Genomic DNA, 20,097 nt, shown 5'->3' on the forward strand with positions numbered 1-20,097 from the left:
GCCCCCCTTCCAGGCCAGCCCTCTGCTGTGGCCAGGGAGTGCAGTGGAGGATGGCCCAGGTGCTTGGGCCCTGCACCCCATGGGAGACCAGGAAAAGCACCTGGCTCCTGGCTCCTGCCATCGGATCAGCGCGGTGCGCCGGCCGCAGCGCGCCGGCCGCGGTGGCCATTGGAGGGTGAACCAACGGCAAAGGAAGACCTTTCTCTCTGTCTCTCTCTCTCACTGTCCACTCTGCCTGTCAAAAAAAAAAAAAAAAAAAAAAAGAATCAACCCAAGAGGACTCAGATAATAGAATTTCCATTGTGATGTGTAGAAGGAGGCCTATGACACTGATAATTGGTTGTTAATCTAGAAGAAGTGAAAATCTTACAATCTACCACTTTTGGTCTGGGATATCTGCAGAAGGAGAGAGAGAATTGTGATGTTGATTAAAGTAGGTCCCATATTCCTTATTACACATCATTTCTTACCAGCTCAAGCAGATAGTGGTGGGTTTCAGAAATATCAGGGGAGCGCACATGCTCCTACCAACAAGGGAGAGGAGAAATCCTATATGCACTTGCATTAGGAGGTAATATTCAAAATGTGCAATAACCACATTAATTTATAACATAAAGCCTAGCTGCATCCTGGAGTTAACCTGGGAATGGTTACAAATTTTAGTGAGATAAGGGAGGGTTGCAGGAAAAGACTGGGGTGATAGAGATATTCTGATTTGAAACACTATTAACCAACCAGCTCTAAATTATTGTAATATCATAACAATGGGAACAGACATAAAGCGAAAACCAGCTGAGTGTCCAACCCCAGTCATGCTCAGTGTGGCTCTCATGGAGATAATAGAACATTAGCATGGGTGGAATTGAGCTTGGATAGTGCTACTCCTTCTGTGGCTTATGTGTGGTATGTGAGATTCCAGAATTCCTTCCAAATATCAGCGAGGGGATGGAAAATCCTCGTACAAACCTACAGCCAAGTTAAGAAGGCAGCCAAAAAGGCAATTTTCAACATTTGAGGCAAGAAGCTAGAGCTGTGAAATACTACAGAGGTTCCCTCCTGAATAGTTTAGCCACTGATGGGACCAGGAAATCTTCAATCCAGGTAGCAGGAGAGTCCAGCTACAGCAAGGCAAGGCCAGAGAGGAGCAAGAAGGTAAGTCTCGTATGCCATCCTTCTCTTCCCTTCTCTCAGTCCCCTTGTGAGAAAGAATGATAATGGCAAGTGAGAGGACAGAGTTGGAGGCAACTAATTCTGAGACTGAGTTTTTAAAGTTAACAAACTATATAATAATGTGGTTGAACTTTAATAGACAATATATTAAAGTTCAAAAAGACACAGTTTAGTGACCTGAATGAAAATAGACTTTATAAAAGAATTTAGTCTGTAAATAGAGATAGAGCTTGGTGAAAAAGTCTGGGCTGGTTTTGGGAAATAAAGATACTACAGTGCATATGTGTGTGTGTGTGTATGTGTGTGTGTACACAAGCTCACACACATGTGTGCACATGTGGTTGGTTATTTCCAAAGCCAGAGTATGCATACATATGTAACCCTACTACAGAGCTAGTAGAGGAAGAACAATCATGCTGATAAATTTTGTTTGCTTATAGATTTAAGAAACCCAAATGACTAAGGAATGTATGAACATTTTGGTATTGGTAGCTTTCCATTTCAGTATCTATTGTGGGTTTCTCTTTGCCAAACACAAAAAGAACCAAACCCTTTCAAATCTGGCATACTAATAACCATCTCCCTGACAAAATGTAGGATGAGAAACTGAAACTCAACATTTGGAAGCTAGGCCTGTTCTTCTATTGTGGGAGTGTAAGTGCTTTTGCATGATTTTTTTTTTACCCATCCAAGTATATAAATGAGATAATTTTCTAAAAGAATATAATTGTATACAACATTTGTCCAAATAAATCTGCAAGTAGATAACGAGAACTCAAGTAATGAGCATAATAAAGCACCGTAGGCAGATCTTAAAAGCAGATCACACAGAATCTAAGCTGAGCCTTATTTTAGATAGAATTGTATAACTTGGTTGCTTAGGAATGCACTCTTGTCTCTTTAAGAAGCTAAGAAAACTGCAGCTAGTACATTGTTACCCTAAAAACAGAAGATACAGCCTGTAACACTGGGACCACACAAGAAACTGGAGTTTAGAGTTCAAAGCTGCTATTTAGACCTGAGATCCATCTAGATATGCATAATCTAGATGGAAATCACGATCCTACAGAAGGAAGCGGAAAGGGATTGAACAAAAGAAAGCTGGTCCACAGGATAGCATCATGTTAAAAACAGAATGTAAACGCCTTGCTCGATCAACTGTATACAACCTAAAGAATTATTTCTGCTCAGGTGTTGGCCAAGGGAAAAGATGTCTTCTTTTGTGTTTGACACCTGGGTACTTCTTCTAAGTACTCGAGTGTGTAGTCTTGGCATCTCCTGATATCTTGTTGGAACTGCAGGTTTCTGGGTACCATCAACTCTGGTTGAATAAGTTATCAGGAGTGGAGCCCAGAAACCCATTTTATTTTTTTTTATCAAGTTAGCCTGTGGATTCTGATGCTCATTGAAGTTTGATAACTTCTGCCTTAAGGGGAGCAAGGGCCCAGGGATAAATGAACTGAGAGAGGGAGTCAAAGAGGCCAGACTGAGGATGGTGCTCCAGTACTACTTAAGGCTCACTTCTTCGGCTGCCAAATCCAAAAATACAGGGTGTGTGGGGTGGGGGAAATCATAGAGGTGAAACTAGACCCTAGCCAGTCCCTGCTATGTGGCAGACTGCTAGGCACTTGCTCAAGGCTGTCCAACAGTGGTGGACTGGTACTAACCTGAGTTTCCTGACTTTTCATGCTGTGCTCTCTGCATTAGAAAAAGTTAGCTCTGTGGAGTACCAGGAAGGGAGGATGAAAAGAGGTGTGGGCGTATCTCAGAGACTCTTGGATCAGCATTTGGGAAATAATCCTTAGGTCTTCTAATTGTAAAATTCTAGTTATTTGAGAGAGAACAAACCCTAATGCTTAAGTGAGTCAGGCAAATATCAATGAATCAAACAGGTCACACTGAAACAGCAGGGGTATGTACCACTGATGAAAAGAGATACTGGCTTCCAGCTAATTATCAAGGGTTCAGTAAATAGGAGGTAAACTGATCCCAAGGCCCTGGCTGCTGGTCTATGGTCCTTTCCCTTTCCTTCATTCCAGATCAAATTCTCTGGGTCAGAGGGCACAGGCATATTATCTTATCTCTGATCATTGTATTAGTTTGGGGCCCCTCATGCTACCAAATACACCTTAAGGCAAGGACTCAGTGCAAGATTTTTATTCTGGAAATACATGCTGGTGATCGGACAAGGAAAGGATAGCAGCCAATCAGGAGTTTGTTACTAAGAAGAACTGACACTTTATTCTACTGAGGAAATCTCGGAGACTGTGTGGGACAAGTGCCTGGCAGCCATTGCATCCCAGGGAAAGAGCTGGGGTGTTTGTATACCTACACATCAAATCCCAATACATGTTGCAGGGCTGCTCTGGGGAGGCTGAACATTAATTCCCTGGAATTTCTATCCTGGCTTGATCTGCAAGATCAGGCTTCAGTGGCCAGAGAAACCCCCAGACAGAGTGCAGGTGGTGGCATTTGAAGGTGGGGCCAGTGATTCCCTGACATCGGAGGTTCCAGAGAGATCTGGGTGGGGTACCAGCAACATTTGCTCTGAGCCATTCACTCTCTATTACTTCCACAGGTGCATTCAGGGATGGGTTGCTAGAAGTTGTTTGTTTGTTTTTCAAGAAAAAGAAGAATCTAACATTTTTTGTGAAATCTCCCAAGTTTCAAAGTGTGACAATTTATTTTAAAAATAAGTGAGATCAGAAAGACCACTTGTGTGAGCTCCTCTTCAATAGATTCACTGGGTTTAGCAGGACTTGGGTCTGAATTCCATTTCAGCCAATGAATTTGATAAAGGTTACTCACTGTCCCCTTGCCTTTTAGTTTCATCTTCTCAAATACAAGCCAGGGGCCAAGGTCAGATTGTGGTTTAACTGCTTAACACTGAATTACATGGATATAGGGAATGCATTCTGAGTATCAACCTTGTACCTGGTGTACTTCTGAGAGTTTTACACAATTTACATAAATTCTTGAGCCATCACTTTATGACATGCTATTTATTTTTATCTTTCAAACTTCAAATACCACATTTCCCCAGCTTATCAACTACTAGTGACTTGCTAGATATTACTCATGGCCATGGATAATTAGTGAAAAATGGCCCAGGAAGTATTATTTAAATTATTTTAAATTTGAGCAATTTACTGTAATTTTTCTTAGCTTTTTATTTTGAAGTAACAATGAATTCATAAGAAGTTGCAAAGAAATGAGCAGTTATTCTAATGCTAGCAATTTTTACAACTATAGTGAAATATGAACACCATCTATTTCCAGAAACACAGGAAGGGAACCTGGATTGAAAGCTCTCTGTCTTGTCTTCTCTGTAAATACCAGTCTCCAGAGCTTTCTTCCTGGACCAGTTCAATGTTTTGCTGTTCTGAGATTGTGAGGCTTCACCTACATGGTTTGTGAGTCAGACCAGGAGAGGATTCCTGTCCTTTCCCATAGCTCTCCTGTTCTATGGAAGATTAGTCAAAAATGGACACAAAATGTTCCTTTCCCGGTGTCACATCCATTTGCAGTGTGACTTTGCCTTTTCTCTGATCCAAAGGTGAGTCCATCTTTCTAGCCCTTGAATCTGGATTTGGCTATGTGGTATGACTTACTTTAGCAGATGAGATATAAACAGAGGGGTTGAAAGGGCTTGTGATTCAGAGCTTGCCTCTCTTGCTGCTTACAAACCTTGCCATAGGGACTTGCGTGAATAAGCTGGGGCTACTCTGCTAGAAGAGGAGTGATACTTGGCCCAGTGACCTCTGCAGTTGCCGCTGAGAGCCAGCCAACTGCCAGATAATTGAGGTTAACAAATGTAGGCTGATCAGAAATGTAAGATTGAGCTCAACTAACACTGTGAGGAGCAGAAACAAACTGTTCCAGCTGAAATCAGCCCAAATACTGACTCACAGATATGTGAGCAAATAAATGGTTTTTGTTATTAGCCACTAAGTGATGAATGGTTTATGATGTGGCAACATCTGAATGATACATCTCCTGTATTTCTCCTTTTAAAAAAGTTTTAATCAGGGCAATGCAAAAGGCAAGACTTGAAAATTATCCATTAAACACAAGCCCAGGTTTGAAAATGATGTGTGTGTGTGTGTGTGTGTGTATATTTATTTCATACTTTCATATTTCTCTCATACTATTTCACTCATACTTCCATATATATATACATATGAGAGAAATAGGTCATGGATTATGGGTAATTCTTATTTTATCCTCCATATTTTTTTGAATCTATTGAATTTTCTACAATAAAATCTACAAATTTTTGAAGCAAGAAAAGAAAAGTCAAAGTGCTTGGGCAGTTTCTTCTGGCAGCCTTTTGATCATTCTTGGGCAAATTCTGAATTGACATGAACATTGCCACATGGCTGAGGTTGCTAGGTTGTAAAGACAGGTACACCAATGCAATGACTGGCTCCATTCATCCCACTACTTCTGGTGGGAAGTTTGGGTGGAAGTGGTAGATAAAAGTGCCTAATGGTAAAAATTCTATGCTTTCTAACTCTCCCATCTAAGTAGACCTTCCTTGGAATGTCAACTCACTACTTCCTTGGATGCTGAGTGGTAGAGAAAAAGGGAGAAGGAGGGGAAGAGAGGGAATGGAAGGGGGAGAGGGACAAGGGAGGAGAGAGAGAGAGAGAAAGCTAGTTCCTATTCACTGGTTCATTTTGTTACTACTGCAACTGCTGGAACTGGACAGAATTGAAGCTAGGAGTCAGAAAATCCAGGTCTCCCATGTGGGTGGGAAGGATCTAACTACTCAGGCCACTAAGTCTCTCTTAGCAGAAAGCAGGCATTGGGAGCCAGAGCCAGGACTCACGCCCAGGTACTCCCATATCCAATGTGGGCAACCCTACTGCTAGGCCAAATGCCCACCCTTTTGCTGTTGTATCCTACATTCTGTACCCAGGTGTGGCTTTTGAGTTTCATCAGAGTCCTTTGAGCAGGTTGTACTGATGGGACCTGCAGAACCCTGGACCAGGAGATGTGCTGGTGTGAGGAGTATCTTCTGTTTGTCCCTCCAGATGTGTTCTCTTTCTTTAAGCCTTGGGAAGTCAACTTACACTTACTGCATTGACACCTCCTGGCTGGCTTTAGCCAACAGGGAGCACTCACTGGTGATCAGAAGGAAGGGACAGAGCGAGGCTGGGAGATTTGTTCCCCCGTTCTCATCTTGCAGATTCACTGTGGTCTGATTTGCTTTGAAGAACACAACTCCCACCAAGCAATCCCTATATCCAGATTTCAGTAGTCAGCTTGCACCTTACCTCCTTCAGCATGGGTTAGTGAAAGTAGTGTTCCACTCCAGAGAATTGTACTAATCCTTGTGTGTACTGCTCCTTGTAGGTTTTTCTACATCTGCTCATACTTTTATAAATTGTCCCCTGATCAGACTCTCCTCACATTACCTAAAAGAAGGGCATCTGAGAGATACTATAGAGATGCATAGTCACATAACAAAGGTGGACAAAGACCCAGAAAAGGCAGCTCCTGTCTGTCAACAGAAAGAGCAATGTGGCAGAAAAAGAGAAAGAAAGAAATTTCCAGTTTCCGTTACTTCCTGCTCTTATTGTCAAAGAGGCATATTATCCATCATATTCAGGTCGCAGATAATTCTGACTAACAGGATGACACAGATGATGGGATGGTAATTTCCTTTTTATAAGCCTTTTGGGGAGAGCGGTGGGAGTTTTGTGACTAATGTCCATGACAGAGCAAGTGACAAGTACACTGTGGAGGGGCCCAACGTGAAAATCTTACCCGGCCATCACTGGTCAACAGGATGGAGTCACTCTTTATGTCCCTGTGAATCACTCCCTGGTTGTGAAGGTAGGAGAGTGCTCTCAGAACTGACAGGCAGACAGTAGCTATCTGTTCTTCATTCATTCTAGGAAGAAAATAGCAGGCAAGAATCAAGACAGGTTTAAAAACATCTTGGAAATGTTCAAGAGGGGCAGGTTTTGTGGATTCTGGTGAATCAGCCCATGCTCTCCAGCCTTTTGCATATCTGGAGCTTAACTTATTCCATTCACCCTCTCTCTCCTCTTGCAAGAGGGTCAGGTAGCTCCAGGCATCTTCTGTCAGAGGAAATCGGACCTATAAAGTAGCTAGGTGAGAATGGATGATATTCTAGTGAATGGACCCAGTGAATGAAGAAGGAGGCACAGCACTGACATATGCTACCACCTTTCAAGGCTGAACCCCTGTGAAGGGGGTGTTTTGGGTTTCAGAGGAGGAAATGGAGGTCCAGTGATAGACAAAAGTTACACAACTGAAGAAGTGGCCAGGTCATGGTTCACACCTTGTCTCACTTCAAGTTCGGAACCCATGTTTTTTCACTTTATATTTCTGTCCCACACTTGTCCTTGCCACTCAAAAGAATAGATTTTTCTAATGAATTAAATAATTCAACCATTGAGGAATCTAGGGGGAGAATTACTTGGACAGCAGGGGCTGCTCAGTGTCCTCAAAAATGATTCAGTTAGGGGCCAGCGCTGTGGTGTAGTAGGTTAAGCCTCTGCCTGCGGTGCCAGCATCCCATATGGGCTCCGATACTAGTCCCAGCTGCTCCACTTCCCACCCAGCTCTCTGCTATGGCCTGGGAAAGCAGTGGAAGATGGCCTAAGTCCTTGGGCCCCTACATCCCTGTGGGATACCCGGAAGAAGCTCCTGGCTTCAGATGGGCGCAGCTCCAGCAGTTGTGGTCAACTGGGGAGTGAACCAGCGGATGGAAGTCCTCTCTCTCTCTCTCTCTCTCTCTTCCTCTCCTTCTCTCTCTGTGTAATTCTGCCTTTCAAATAAATGAATAAATCTTAAGAAAAAGAGTCAGCTATCATCTGAAATCACTGATTTCCTCCCTAATACAGAGCGATATTGGGTGTCACCCTTTAAATAACAACTAAATAAAACGAGCCTCATGTAGACAGAGGAGACTATCCGAGGAGTCAGAGGCCAAAACCCAAATTTAAAGATTGCCCTGGAAAACTCCAGTCAATTACTAAATATGTGATCTTGAGAAAGATTCTTTTCATCTCTGAGCTGCAACTTCATCATCTGATAGCCAGGCCCATCCACACCTGCCTTTTAGAGATGTGTGAAGATAACATAAGTCAATGTATGAAGCAACTGATCATGCCAAGAACTTTCCTTTCTTTCTGGAACTCTCTGTTCCTGGAAATCAGAAGGAAGTAATTTAACTAGATGCTGGGTTAATAATAAAACTTCAGTATGTATGAGAAACACAATAAGCACTAGGATAGAGCATGAATTCTGATCTAATTGATCTGGGAAAGATCTTGAGATCCAATATTTCCACCAAACTTCCAAGTCCTCAGACCACACTTGAAGTAGCAATGGATTAGATGTTCTATCAGTCAATCAAGTAATCATTCAACAACACAGAGATTTAATATTGACTATAGGAAATGCTCCAAATTATTAGCTTAAGAATTTCAGATTATAAATATTCATGGTATTCTTTGATGCACAATTTCTTCTTGGTTTTGGGAGCTGCTCTGCCTTTAAAGAGAAATTAGTTGACAAAACTAGAGGGAGAAAAATTAGAAAATACAATGGATTCTGGAGAGGCTAGCTCTGAAGTGGATTCCACTAACACGAAGCAAGAACAGAAAGGCACTTTGACAAAGGAAGAGCTGACATGAGTAGCCATGTGAGCTCCTGAAAAAAGCCTCTCCCTTGACATATTTCTACTATTTGCTTAATGTATAAATCATATTTGTCTTTTTCTTGGATTGCTCCAGAATATTTGTTTCTATAAATTAAGGTGAGCATATGTATTTTTTGGCAGGCCTGTTTCACGCCGACACCAACAATGGACTGCCGGTTGAAATGCTGGTGACAAATATGATGTCTTTTCTCCTGTCTCTTTGATGGTTTATGATACACTGAGAGCAGCACAGGAATGGAATGCTTTAATTTTATTGGTGAAACAGCAGCATCTTCTATCCTACTCCAGGTTTGCAATACTTTCTTGATATCTTGCCTTCTACCTATTGTCATTTAATTGGATCACTTTTTTAACATTTATTTATTTGAAAGACAGAGTTAGAGAGGCAGATGCAGAGAGAGGGAGAGAGAGAGGGAGAGGGAGAGGGAGAGGGAGAGGGAGAGGGAGAGGGAGAGGGAGAGGGAGAGGGAGAGGGAGAGGGAGAGGGAGAGGGAGAGGGAGAGAGATCCTCCATCCACTGGTTCACTCCCCAAATATTCACAATGGCTGGAGCTGGGCAGATCTGATACCAGGAGCCAGGAGCTTCTTCCAGGTCTCCTATGCAGGTACAGGGGATCAAGCACTTGGGCCATCTTCCACTGCTCTCCCAGGCCATAGCAGACAGCTGGATTGGAAGTGGAGCAGCCACTATACCACAGCATTGGCCCCTTGGATCCACTTTTGATTTGGGGACCATTTCAGTGACATCAGTTAATATCCAATGCCTCTCCTTACTGGTCCTTATTCGCTTGTTTTCCTATTACAAATACACCTTATTACTCTGTCATATTATTCACCAGCAACACCTAACTTAGTTTCCTACAGCTGTTTTACATGTCTGTTCCTTAGAATGTTGAATCTCTAAGTGTGGCCCATAACCAGCAGCACTGGGATCCCCTGAGAGCTTGTTAGACATGCGGTTTTACACACTCCCTATTAAATCATGATCTGCATTTAAATAAGATCTGCAGTGATCCATATACATTTTGAAATGAGAGGTACTGTTTTAGCACATATTCTGTCCTCTGCCTTCAATGCCCTTCCACTCTCATTTGCTTCTTAGTAAACTCTTATTCATCCCTCAGAACCCATTACAAATTTTTCTTTACTCTGCTTATGGTATTCTTCTATATGACTTATATTCATCCTTTTAATTCTGCAAGGTACTATAATGTATTTTCTTCTCTGGGAATTCCCCCAAAAGATATATCTGGACCTTATTCTTTTGTCTCTTCAGAATCTCCAACACTTATCAAAGAGTCTGGCATATAAAAGCTGCTCAATAAACACTTTGATATGACTGGAACTGGCATATCAGGGAGGCAAGTAGCTGATGCTATAGGCTGGTAATTACCATTGGTACTTATAAGACTATTTTAAAACATATTTTTCTCCCATGTAGATTTCTTATTTTGACATACAATTTTGATTGCTCTTCTACCTGCCTACCTGCCTTTTGTTTTCCCAGATACCCTTGGTGGTTTTAGCACATAGCAATGAGATATCAACTCAAGAGAAAAAAACTCAATTTAAGAAATCCATGTTGGTGGTAAGACATTGTATTATTTTTTACTGCAACATCATTCTAAAAAGTTTGCTGATTTTGAATCAATGGGTATCAATGATCCTCTGCAGGCAGGGAGAATGAATGAACTATCCATGTAGGGTATTATAACAGACATTCTAGGCAATACAGGAAAGATAGTCATGGTCCCTTAATCCATAGGGCTTAAAAGTTATGAAGAGTTGGCAAACATAGTGACTGTGGCCTTGCTCTAGAGGAGAACAACAAACATCTTGAATGGGTAATAGAATTACCTGGTATGAGTAACGATGTCTGTCAAGGCACCACCTTCTAGGAACTCCATGACCACCCAGAGCTCATCACCAACAAGGTAGCTGTTGTACATGTCAACCACATTGTCATGGTGGTAATCCCGCATAATCACAACCTGGGTGCACAAGAAAGACACACTTTTTGATGTATGAAGAGGAAATTTGGCTTTTTATCCTCTTGTGGCTAACCACATTGTAAGTACAATTGGTTAGAGTTAGAGTTTATGGAAGAAATTTATTCAGAACTGTATCATAAACAAAAGACATCAAGGGTAAGTAACAGGAATAAAAGCAAAATAAATGCATGAGAAAATGCCAGGTCCAACAGATAGTGGATGGAAGCATAGCAGGGAGAAAGATTGAAATGAAAACAGGTGAACCATGCCAAGGATCAGGAATGGGAAAATTTTTTTTGCCAAGGGCCATTGGATATTTATAACATCTGTAGTGGGCCACTCAAAATTATCAACTTAAAAATAGGCTGCTTTAGCTTTATGGAATTTCAGGTTCTACCTGTGATTGTCTTGGCAGGGCCAAATGATTTCGTGGACCATATATGGCCTGTGAGCTGGATGCTCCCTGCCCTGGACAAGGAGTTTAGATGACTGTTGTGGGGAGATGTGAACAGATATCCCTAAGGGTCTCCTACAGAACACATTGTCTATGCTCTACTGTTGGTTAACCTAACAGAGTTGTCACTTTCAGTGACTGAGTGTGCTCAGCTCCATAAGAGAATGAATTTCTTGGGAGAAGGTCTTGGTTGAATCTGAGTGAGATTTGGGTTGAATACAAAGAGTATATGTTTAACATTTAAAAAAATATTTATTTGGCAAGGAGGGAGGGAGGGGGGATAGGGAGAAAGAAAGAGCAGTGAGCTCCTGTCTCCCAGTTCACTCTCCAAATGCCTACATCATGGAAGCTGGACAAGGGGTGAAGAAGCCAGAAATGCAATCCAGGGTTCCCAGAGTGGATGAGAGGAACACAATTACTGGAGCTATCACCTCTGCCTCCCAGGGTTTGCATTACCAGGAAGCTACAGTAGAAGCCAGAGCTAGGAATCAAATCCAGTCACTCTCTTATGGGATATGGGTATCTAAAACTAGTGTCTTAACTGCTAGACTAAATGCCTTCCTCCAAATATATATTAAAGGTAAAAGTAAATATGATATAAGCATAAAAAAAGACTAACTTGAGCCAGGTTGCTGGAATGAACTTCTAGGAATTGCTACCATGTGGCAGCTTCTAGTCAATTTGTCAGAATTAGAGTTAAATAATCAATTACAGGGGCCAGCATTGTGGTACAGAGTTAAGCCACTGCTTTTGATACTGAAACCCCATGTTAAAGTGTTGGTTTGAGTCTTGATTGCTTTGCTTCTGATCTATCTCCTTGCTAATGTGTCTGGGAAGGCAGTGGAAGATGGCTCAAGTCCTTGGGTTCCTGCCACCTACCATGTGAGAGACCAGGATGGAGTTCCTGGCTCTTGCATTTAGCCTGGCCAAGACCTGACTGTTACAGCTATTTGGGGTGTGAACCAATGGATGGAAGTTCTATCTTTCTCCCGCCCCTGCCTCTCTCTCTCTCTTTCCCCCTCTCTCTGTTGCTCTGCCTTTTGAATAAATAAATAAATAATAAATAAATAATAAATCTTTTACAAAATAACCAATTATAGGGTTGTTTATATAATATTGCCCTGTCTATTCTGGAATTGTGGTTTGAAAACAAATTTCAGAAATCAGGAGTAGTAGATTGGGAGGATGGGACTCCATGAAACTCAGGGTGTGCCTAAGAAATGAGCAGTCCTTAGAGCTGGAGATGAGTGGAGGTCGCCAGGGCTGCCTTGGAATCCTTCATGGAAGAGGGGGCCAAAATTACAGACAAGTACATTTGTGAAGTGCCTACTTACGGACCAAACAATTCCTACATACTTCTGAGAGAACATGAAATCTCACAACCAGAGTGGTCAGGTGGCCCTAGCTTGTTTTGGGAGTTAGGAGGTGTGAACACCCCTTGTGAGAGACTGACATTATCTAATGCTGACATCGTGACTTGACATCTTTAGGACTTAGATCTCTCACCCACAAACACTCAATTCTCTCTCCAAGACTCTCACAAAATTACCAAGGGGACAATATTCCAAAATGTGTGTGTTTTCTGACACCGTTACTCATGCTTTCCCATCTGTTTTAGAGCTCTTAAATGACAAGTGATTTTAAAGATAAATGAAGCAGGGGAACAATATATACAAGAAATACACAGAAGAGGGTTAATTCCTTAATAGATCAAGAGCTCTTATACATTAATAAGACAAATTTTAACATCCTAATTGAAAACTGCAAAGGACATATGGTTTAATGAAGAAATAAAAATGACCTATAACTATAAAAAGGGACTGAACCTCTCTAATAATAAAAAGGCTAATTAAAATAGTAAGATTTATCCATGTCTATAAAGTTAACAGAGACAACATGTTAGCATCCAATCGGATACAAGTGAGGGTGCAAAAGGACTGTTGGTGAGGGTCCAAATTAATACAAGCTTTCTGAAAATCAACACCATCAATAATTTCTCAAAAATGACATTTATATATCATTTGATCTGTTCCTTCTACCTCCAGGAAACTAAAGAAATGATCAGATATGAGGCCAAGAACTGAAGTGTAATAATACTCATTGTAAGATTATTAAAGTGACAAATTGGAAACATAAGTCAGAGATCATTTTAATGAATTTGATACATGAACATGATAGAAGATTATTAGGTTATTAAATATTTTGACATATAGTTATGAAAATATGTCAATGTATTTTATATTAATAGATACATAATTTATATATTAGTGTCTTATTTTATATTAATTTTATTAACATGACATCAATATTAAGTGAAATCAGGAAGTTACCAACCCACATATATAGAATTATCCTTATGCTAAATACAAGAAATATGTAAATAGAAAAATTATAGAAAGAAAATACTGAAGTAATGTAGGCTATTGTGGGATGCTTAGGTATTTTGTGGAATATTTTCCATTTTACATATTTTCTACAGGAAGAATTCACTATTTTTTTTTTATTATTATTAGTGAGGGAGACTGAATGGGAGAGAGAGACAGACAGAGCTCCCATCTGTTGTTTCACTCCTCAAATGCCTGCAATGGCCACAGCAGGGCCTGTGACAGTCAGGAGCTTGGAACTCCATTCAGGTCTCCCAAATGGGTGGCAGGGATCCATCTACGTGAGCTATCACCTGCCTCTCAGGGCCTGCATGGGCAGGAAGCTGGAATCGGGAGCAGACTAGGAACTGAACCCAGGCACTCTAATGCAGAACATGGAATAAGCATCTTAATCAACATCTTAACCACTAGACCAAACACCTACCCTCATTCTTTTTATAGTTAAGAACATAAAATATGTTAAAGTTCCTGTACAGCGATAGTCCATTGGTAAACTGACCTCTGTTTATTAGAAAAATTGGTAGGAAAACTTAGCTACACACTGCGTGCATGATATCATAACAGTGTAAAATGTACATATACCCCTGTAGACAGTGTAGCATGAGGCTTTGGGATCTGCTAGACTGGGATTCAAATTCCAGGTGTGCAATAAACCTACTGTTCCACCCTGGGCTAGTCATTCACCTGCCTGAACACAGGTTTCCTCTTATCTGAAGCAGTGATCAAGTATTTCCACCTCCTATGGTTGCTGTGGCTGATGTGCATGAAGTACTCCATAACGGGAACAGCCAAACATCATGGAAAAAGATGAGAAGGGAAGATGATGCAATTTTTATCTTAATGCTTTCAGTGGTTTTCTAAAGTCCTAAAATGTACATGTATAATTTTTTAAAATGGGAAATAAACGTTACATAGGCGAGAAAGGGTGAGCCAGACACATCACTCACCTCGTTAAAAAGCAGCTCTCGCCTTTGTTGCTTCCGGAGGTCCATCTTCTTCACCGCAACTTGTTTCCCTGTGTGTTTCTCAGTGGCGATGCACACAATGCCCGTCGACCCTTCCCCAATTTTGATAAAGTTGTCCAGGTACTCCCTGGGGTCCCCTGGGCTGACCACCAGCTGCAGGGCAGCCCGAAACTGTTCGTGGGACACCCTGGAGGGCTGCTGGTCTGAGGAGGAGCCCCAGCTGGGAGGAGGGTAGGTGCTGGATGAGATGCTGAGAGAACTCAGGTAAGAGGCGGTGGAGATGTACTGCGAGCTGGTCTGCAGGGAAGGGTGGTGGTATAGGGAGGCTTTTTGGTACCCAGATGGGTACTGGTGGCTGCTGGAGGAATAGCCCCCTTTGCTTTGACTTTGAGGTAGTTTGGCGGGGCCCCTGGGGTAGGTGTCGGACCCTGACAGTGGTGGGCTGAGGACCATCTGTGCTCGATCATAGTCCACCTGGGAAGACAGGGACAGAGACCATTCGCATGTTAGAACTGAACAGCAGCACACCCCTCAGGTTAGTGAGCCAACTTACAGCTGGCAGAATGAAGACCATCAGAAGTGATGGAGGGAGATGCCAGGTATTGAGTGCTGAGTAAATCTGGACAGTTGTCTTCTCGTACTGCTGTGCACCCAAGGTGTATTTTCTGCTTAAGCCTTATTTTCTTATTCTGAAATGAAAGATCCCATCTCCTGTTAAAGGATGTTGTCTTCAGCTAGCATTCTGGGCCGAAATTTCAGGGGTAGGAAGCCCCTTCCCTTGCTTCTGAAGTCACATATTCAAGGGTGGAATGAAGTATCCACACACACAGAGGAATAGATGTAGGTACGAGGTAAGACATAGCTCCCTGTGCGAAGCAGCTTTTGTTTCAGCGTGGACCAGAAACTACTCACCCACTACGTACAAACATAATTAAGGGGAACCCAAATTTTCAGGAGTACACATGGAAGTGATGTTTGGCCAGTGCCCAAAAAGACCCCAGCAAAGAACACTGCACCTTTTGAAAGGTGGGTTGAGGGATTTAGTGGAGGAGAATGGGAGGGCAGCCAGATCAGGGGCAGAGGAAGCTGGGGAAGGAATCGCTCTTACAAGAGAGGAGGTGTAGCTCCCAGCTTTCACTCCCTGGGAAGGACCAGGCAGGAACTCTGGCCACCCCTGGAATGACTGAGATCACTGAACCACACCAGGCCACATTACCTTCCTTACCCAGGGTAGACATGGTGATTTATCAATGCATTCTTTTTTTAAAAAAATATTTTATTTGAAAGTCAGAGTTACAGAGAGAAAGGGATCTTCTATCTGCTGGTTCACTCCCCAGTGACCACAACAGTCAGGGATGGACCAGGCCAAAGCCAAGAGCTTCAACTGGGTCTTCTATGTGAGTGGCAGATGCCACACACTTGGGCTATCTTCAGTTGCTTTTCTGAGACCATTAGCAAGGAGCTGGATTGGAAGTAGGGGAGCAGGGACATGGACTGGTGCCCTTTGGGGAAGCCAGCATTGCAGATGGTGGCTTTACTTACTATACCACAACACTGGCCCCTGTCAACACACTCATTTGTAAGATGAGCACACAAGGCTGGCTACATAAAATGTATTTAAAAAGATTTGTTGCCGGCGCCGCGGCTCACTAGGCTAATCCTCCGCCTAGCGGCGCCAGCACACTGGGTTCTAGTCCCGGTTGGGGCGCCGGATTCTGTCCCGGTTGCCCCTCTTCCAGGCCAGCTCTCTGCTGTGGCCAGGGAGTGCAGTGGAGGATGGCCCAGGTGCTTGGGCCCTGCACCCCATGGGAGACCAGGAAAAGCACCTGGCTCCTGGCTCCTGCCATCGGATCAGCGCGGTGCGCCGGTCGCAGCGCGCCGGCCGCGGTGGCCATTGGAGGGTGAACCAACGGCAAAGGAAGACCTTTCTCTCTGTCTGTCTCTCACTGTCCACTCTGCCTGTCAAAAAAAAAAAAAAAAAAAAAAAAAAAGATTTGTTGATTGGACCTCAGAGTCTTTCTTAACACAATGCACCAGTAAGTCTCTATCACTCTAGCAGGAAGTACATAGAATGATATTAAGTTGCTCCCTCCCACTCCGTGCCATCCACTCCAAACATCTTTAATATGGTAGTTACTGATCACAGGCACCTATTTAAAGTTGATGAAAATTAAATAAAAATTAAAAATTGAGTTCCTCACACTATTCACCATTTAAGTACTTAATAGCCACCATATCGGACAGAATATACACAGAATGTTTCCATTATTACAGGAAGGTCTATTGGACAGCACAGTTCTAGGCAAATCGATTGTTCCATGGAGTGCATTCATTCATTTTTTTCAAATTCACACAAGGTGTTTCAAAAATTTTATGGAAGAATGTTATTCAAAGATAATACAGCTCCTCCATAAATCTTTTGAATCTACCTCATATTTGGGGTAGGCATGGCTTCAGGTGATGGGGGGAGAATAAGCCAATAATCAAAGCAGATGATATCTCTGCCTTCTTAGAGTTTATATTTTAGAGAAGGTAACAGGTGATAGAGACAAAAGCAACACATCTGGGGCTGGCACTGTGCCACAGTGGGCTAAAACCTCCGCCTGTGGTGCTGGCATCCGATAGGAGTAAAGGTTCTAATCCCGGCTGCTCCTCTTCCAGTCCAGCTCTCTGCTATGGCCTGGGAAAGCAGTAGAAGATGCCCCAAGTGCTTGGGCCTCTGCACCCTTATGGAAAACCTGGAAGAAGCTCCTGGCTCCTGGCTTCCGATTGACTCAGCTCTGGCCATTGCAGTCATTTAGGGAGTGACAGTTGTGGTCATTTCTGTCTCTCCCTCTCTCTGTCTGTAACTCTACCTCTCAAATAAATAAAATCTCAAGAAAAGCAGCAAATCTACAGCATGCAGTCCAACAGTGACAAGTGAAAGAAAGAAAACTAAAGCAGAGTGAGGGACTTGAGAATAATGAGGTGCCATCTTGGAAAGGGTGGTACTGGAGCAGACACCTGGCTGAAGGGTGAGAGCAAGTGCTGGGACAGCCTGTGGAGGGCTGGTCCAGGCAGAGGCGGCAGCACATGCAGCATTCTTGGGCAGACGCAGACTTGACAGGTTGACAACACTATGGAGGTTCCCCTGGAGTGAATGCAGTGACCCAGAAAGATGAGCAGAGAAGCAGTTAAGGGACAGATCATGAAGACCTTGGCAAAGATGTTAGCTTTTGCTGTGAGTTAGTGGGGAGCCCTGGAGCGTGCTAAATAGAGGGGAGGGACACACTCTCACTCCTTCTGGCTTCTAGAGAAGCGGCTTCAGTAGCACAAGTGGACACAGGGATGCCAATGAGCTTGCTCAGTCAATATGGGCTGGGATCAGGCAGTTACCATACAGGTTACAAACAGACCACGGCATGGAGAAGTGAAGAGGGATGGGGCCCACTGGTCATTGGAACTAGCAACATGGTGGAAGCAGGCAGGTGTCTCAAGCTCCTCCTGTATCATACTGCATAAAGGATGTTCATTCCATCACATCAGAGAGCAACGGCTGCACATATCAGCTCTTTAAAATCTCTATGATGCTACTATCCTCAGTGTTTCTGCACTGTTCATTGATTCCAAGATGACAGTGCTGCCTTGCTGCACACCCAGCTATGCAGTTCTGCCAGCTTCAAGAGCACCACACTCTACTTGAATGAATTTACCTCTCAGACAGCCTGGGCATCAACTCGCAGGACATAGGTTGGCTGCTAAGCCAGGGTCCGATCCTGATTGCAGAACAGAGAATACATTCTTCTTCTTCTTTCTTTTTTTTAAAGATTTATTTATTTATTTGAAAGTCAGAGTTACACAGAGAGAGAAGGAGTGGCAGAGAAAGAGAGGTCTTCCATCCGTTGGTTCACTCCCCAATTGGCCTCAACAGCCAGAGCTGTGCTGATCCGAAGCCAGGAGGCAGGAGCTTCTTCCAGGTCTCCCATGTGGGTGCAAGGGCCCAAGGACTTGGGCCATCTTCTACTGCTTTCTCAGGCCATAGTAGAGAGCTGGATTGGAAGTGGAGCTGCCAGGACTTGAACTGGTGCCCATATGGGATGCTGGTACTGCAGGCGGCGGCTTTACCTGCTACGCTACAGTGCCGACCCTGAGAGTACATACTTTTGAAAGACACACTTAGGGATGAATTCTGACTCTGATGATTTTCATTAAATCACTGAGCCTCTCTGAAACTCAGTTCCTCATCTATAAAATGGCGTAATAACATCTTAGGTCATTGTGAACTCTGAAAGATTGAATATACAACAAAGCATTTGTATACTGAATGGCAAATACATTATAGATAGTATGACTATTATATAAAAGTGGTTAGCACAGTGGGGATGTGAAAGAAAATACATATTAATAAAACTAGCTATCATTTACTGAAGATATAGAATGTACTGGTGGCATTAATCCTCAAAATAAACAAGACACCTTTAATTATATTATATCGAACACTTAACTATAATTAAGATATTATTTTAGAAAACAACTGATTTTTAAAGCCTCTGTATTGTGCTACAGAAAGAAAAATCATGCATCCGTGTGTGCCCATGTGTGCATGCATAGAGAAGGTGTGAGGAGATAAATATAAGTGTGTGTTAAGCAATAGGATTCTTCCTTTAAATTGGGCTTGAGATTACTCAAGTCTAGGCTAGCCAGCAAGGCCAGGGTGTGACAAACAGAAAAGTCTTTGACTTTCATTTTTGAAAGTGCATCCTGGGAATCATCACATACCATCATCTCTCTGTCTCCCTTGGAGGATTTGCTCTTGTACTTTCTATAAAGTTGAATTCATTCCCCTGAAGTCTGCATACATGATACCTGAAGATATGTTAAAAATAGGAAAGCTGGGGTGGGCATTTAGGCTAGTGGTGAAGATAATGTTTAATATGTCTGCATCCATTAACAGAGTGCAGGGGTTTGATACCCAACTCTGGCTCCTGACTCCAGCTTCCTGCCAATGCAGACATGCGAGGTAGCAGTAATGGCATGGTATAGTGTCTTGGCCACCACATCACTGAACCATGGCACTCAGCTGGGTCTTAACCCAACTAAGGGATCCACAATGATGCAATCAATGGGCCACACTTTATGTCAGGACTCATTCATTTCCTTGCTCTGGGAATCAAGCAGTGAGATTGAACCCCCAGAAAGTAAAGGCAGGCCCCAGCCTCTTGTCTGTCTGCCTTAGGCCAAGGTGTCCTTGCTTGCCCTTTATCAAAAGGAGCTCAATGAACTGAGGGAATGGCATAGTTGGCTTGACAAGGTTCTAATCACCAGACTCAAGAAGTCATTTACTTCTCCAATAGTCAAAACCTTGTTGGCCAGCATGGTCTGGAGGGGTCTGTTTAGGGAAATGTCACGTCTATTCAGGGGCATTCCAGGTCTGGGGTAGGAGGTAACTAGGGCT

The 20,097-nt window shown here is 42.9% G+C and overlaps 1 protein-coding gene and 1 long non-coding RNA gene across 2 annotated transcripts in view; one reads left to right on the top strand and one right to left on the bottom strand.

The window, feature by feature from the left end:
* The window catches only part of PAK5 (p21 (RAC1) activated kinase 5), a 313,813-nt gene that overhangs the window by 11,838 nt on the left and 281,878 nt on the right, over positions 1-20,097 (bottom strand). Inside the window, exons 5-7 of the mRNA XM_002710976.5 lie at positions 14,646-15,137; positions 10,727-10,860; positions 6,943-7,069 (exon numbers count right to left, since the gene is read on the bottom strand). Coding sequence (XP_002711022.1) covers positions 6,943-7,069; positions 10,727-10,860; positions 14,646-15,137 — 753 coding nt within the window. The remainder of the gene's footprint in view (positions 1-6,942; positions 7,070-10,726; positions 10,861-14,645; positions 15,138-20,097) is intronic.
* Positions 468-14,919, top strand: LOC127491004 (uncharacterized). Its single transcript, XR_011379990.1, has 4 exons — positions 468-1,152; positions 8,990-9,157; positions 10,146-10,457; positions 14,415-14,919. It is a non-coding gene; the product is annotated as an uncharacterized lncRNA (long non-coding RNA).

This window comes from Oryctolagus cuniculus, chromosome 11 (genome assembly GCF_964237555.1).
Source record: "Oryctolagus cuniculus chromosome 11, mOryCun1.1, whole genome shotgun sequence".
In the NCBI taxonomy this organism is placed as follows: Eukaryota; Metazoa; Chordata; class Mammalia; order Lagomorpha; family Leporidae; genus Oryctolagus; species Oryctolagus cuniculus.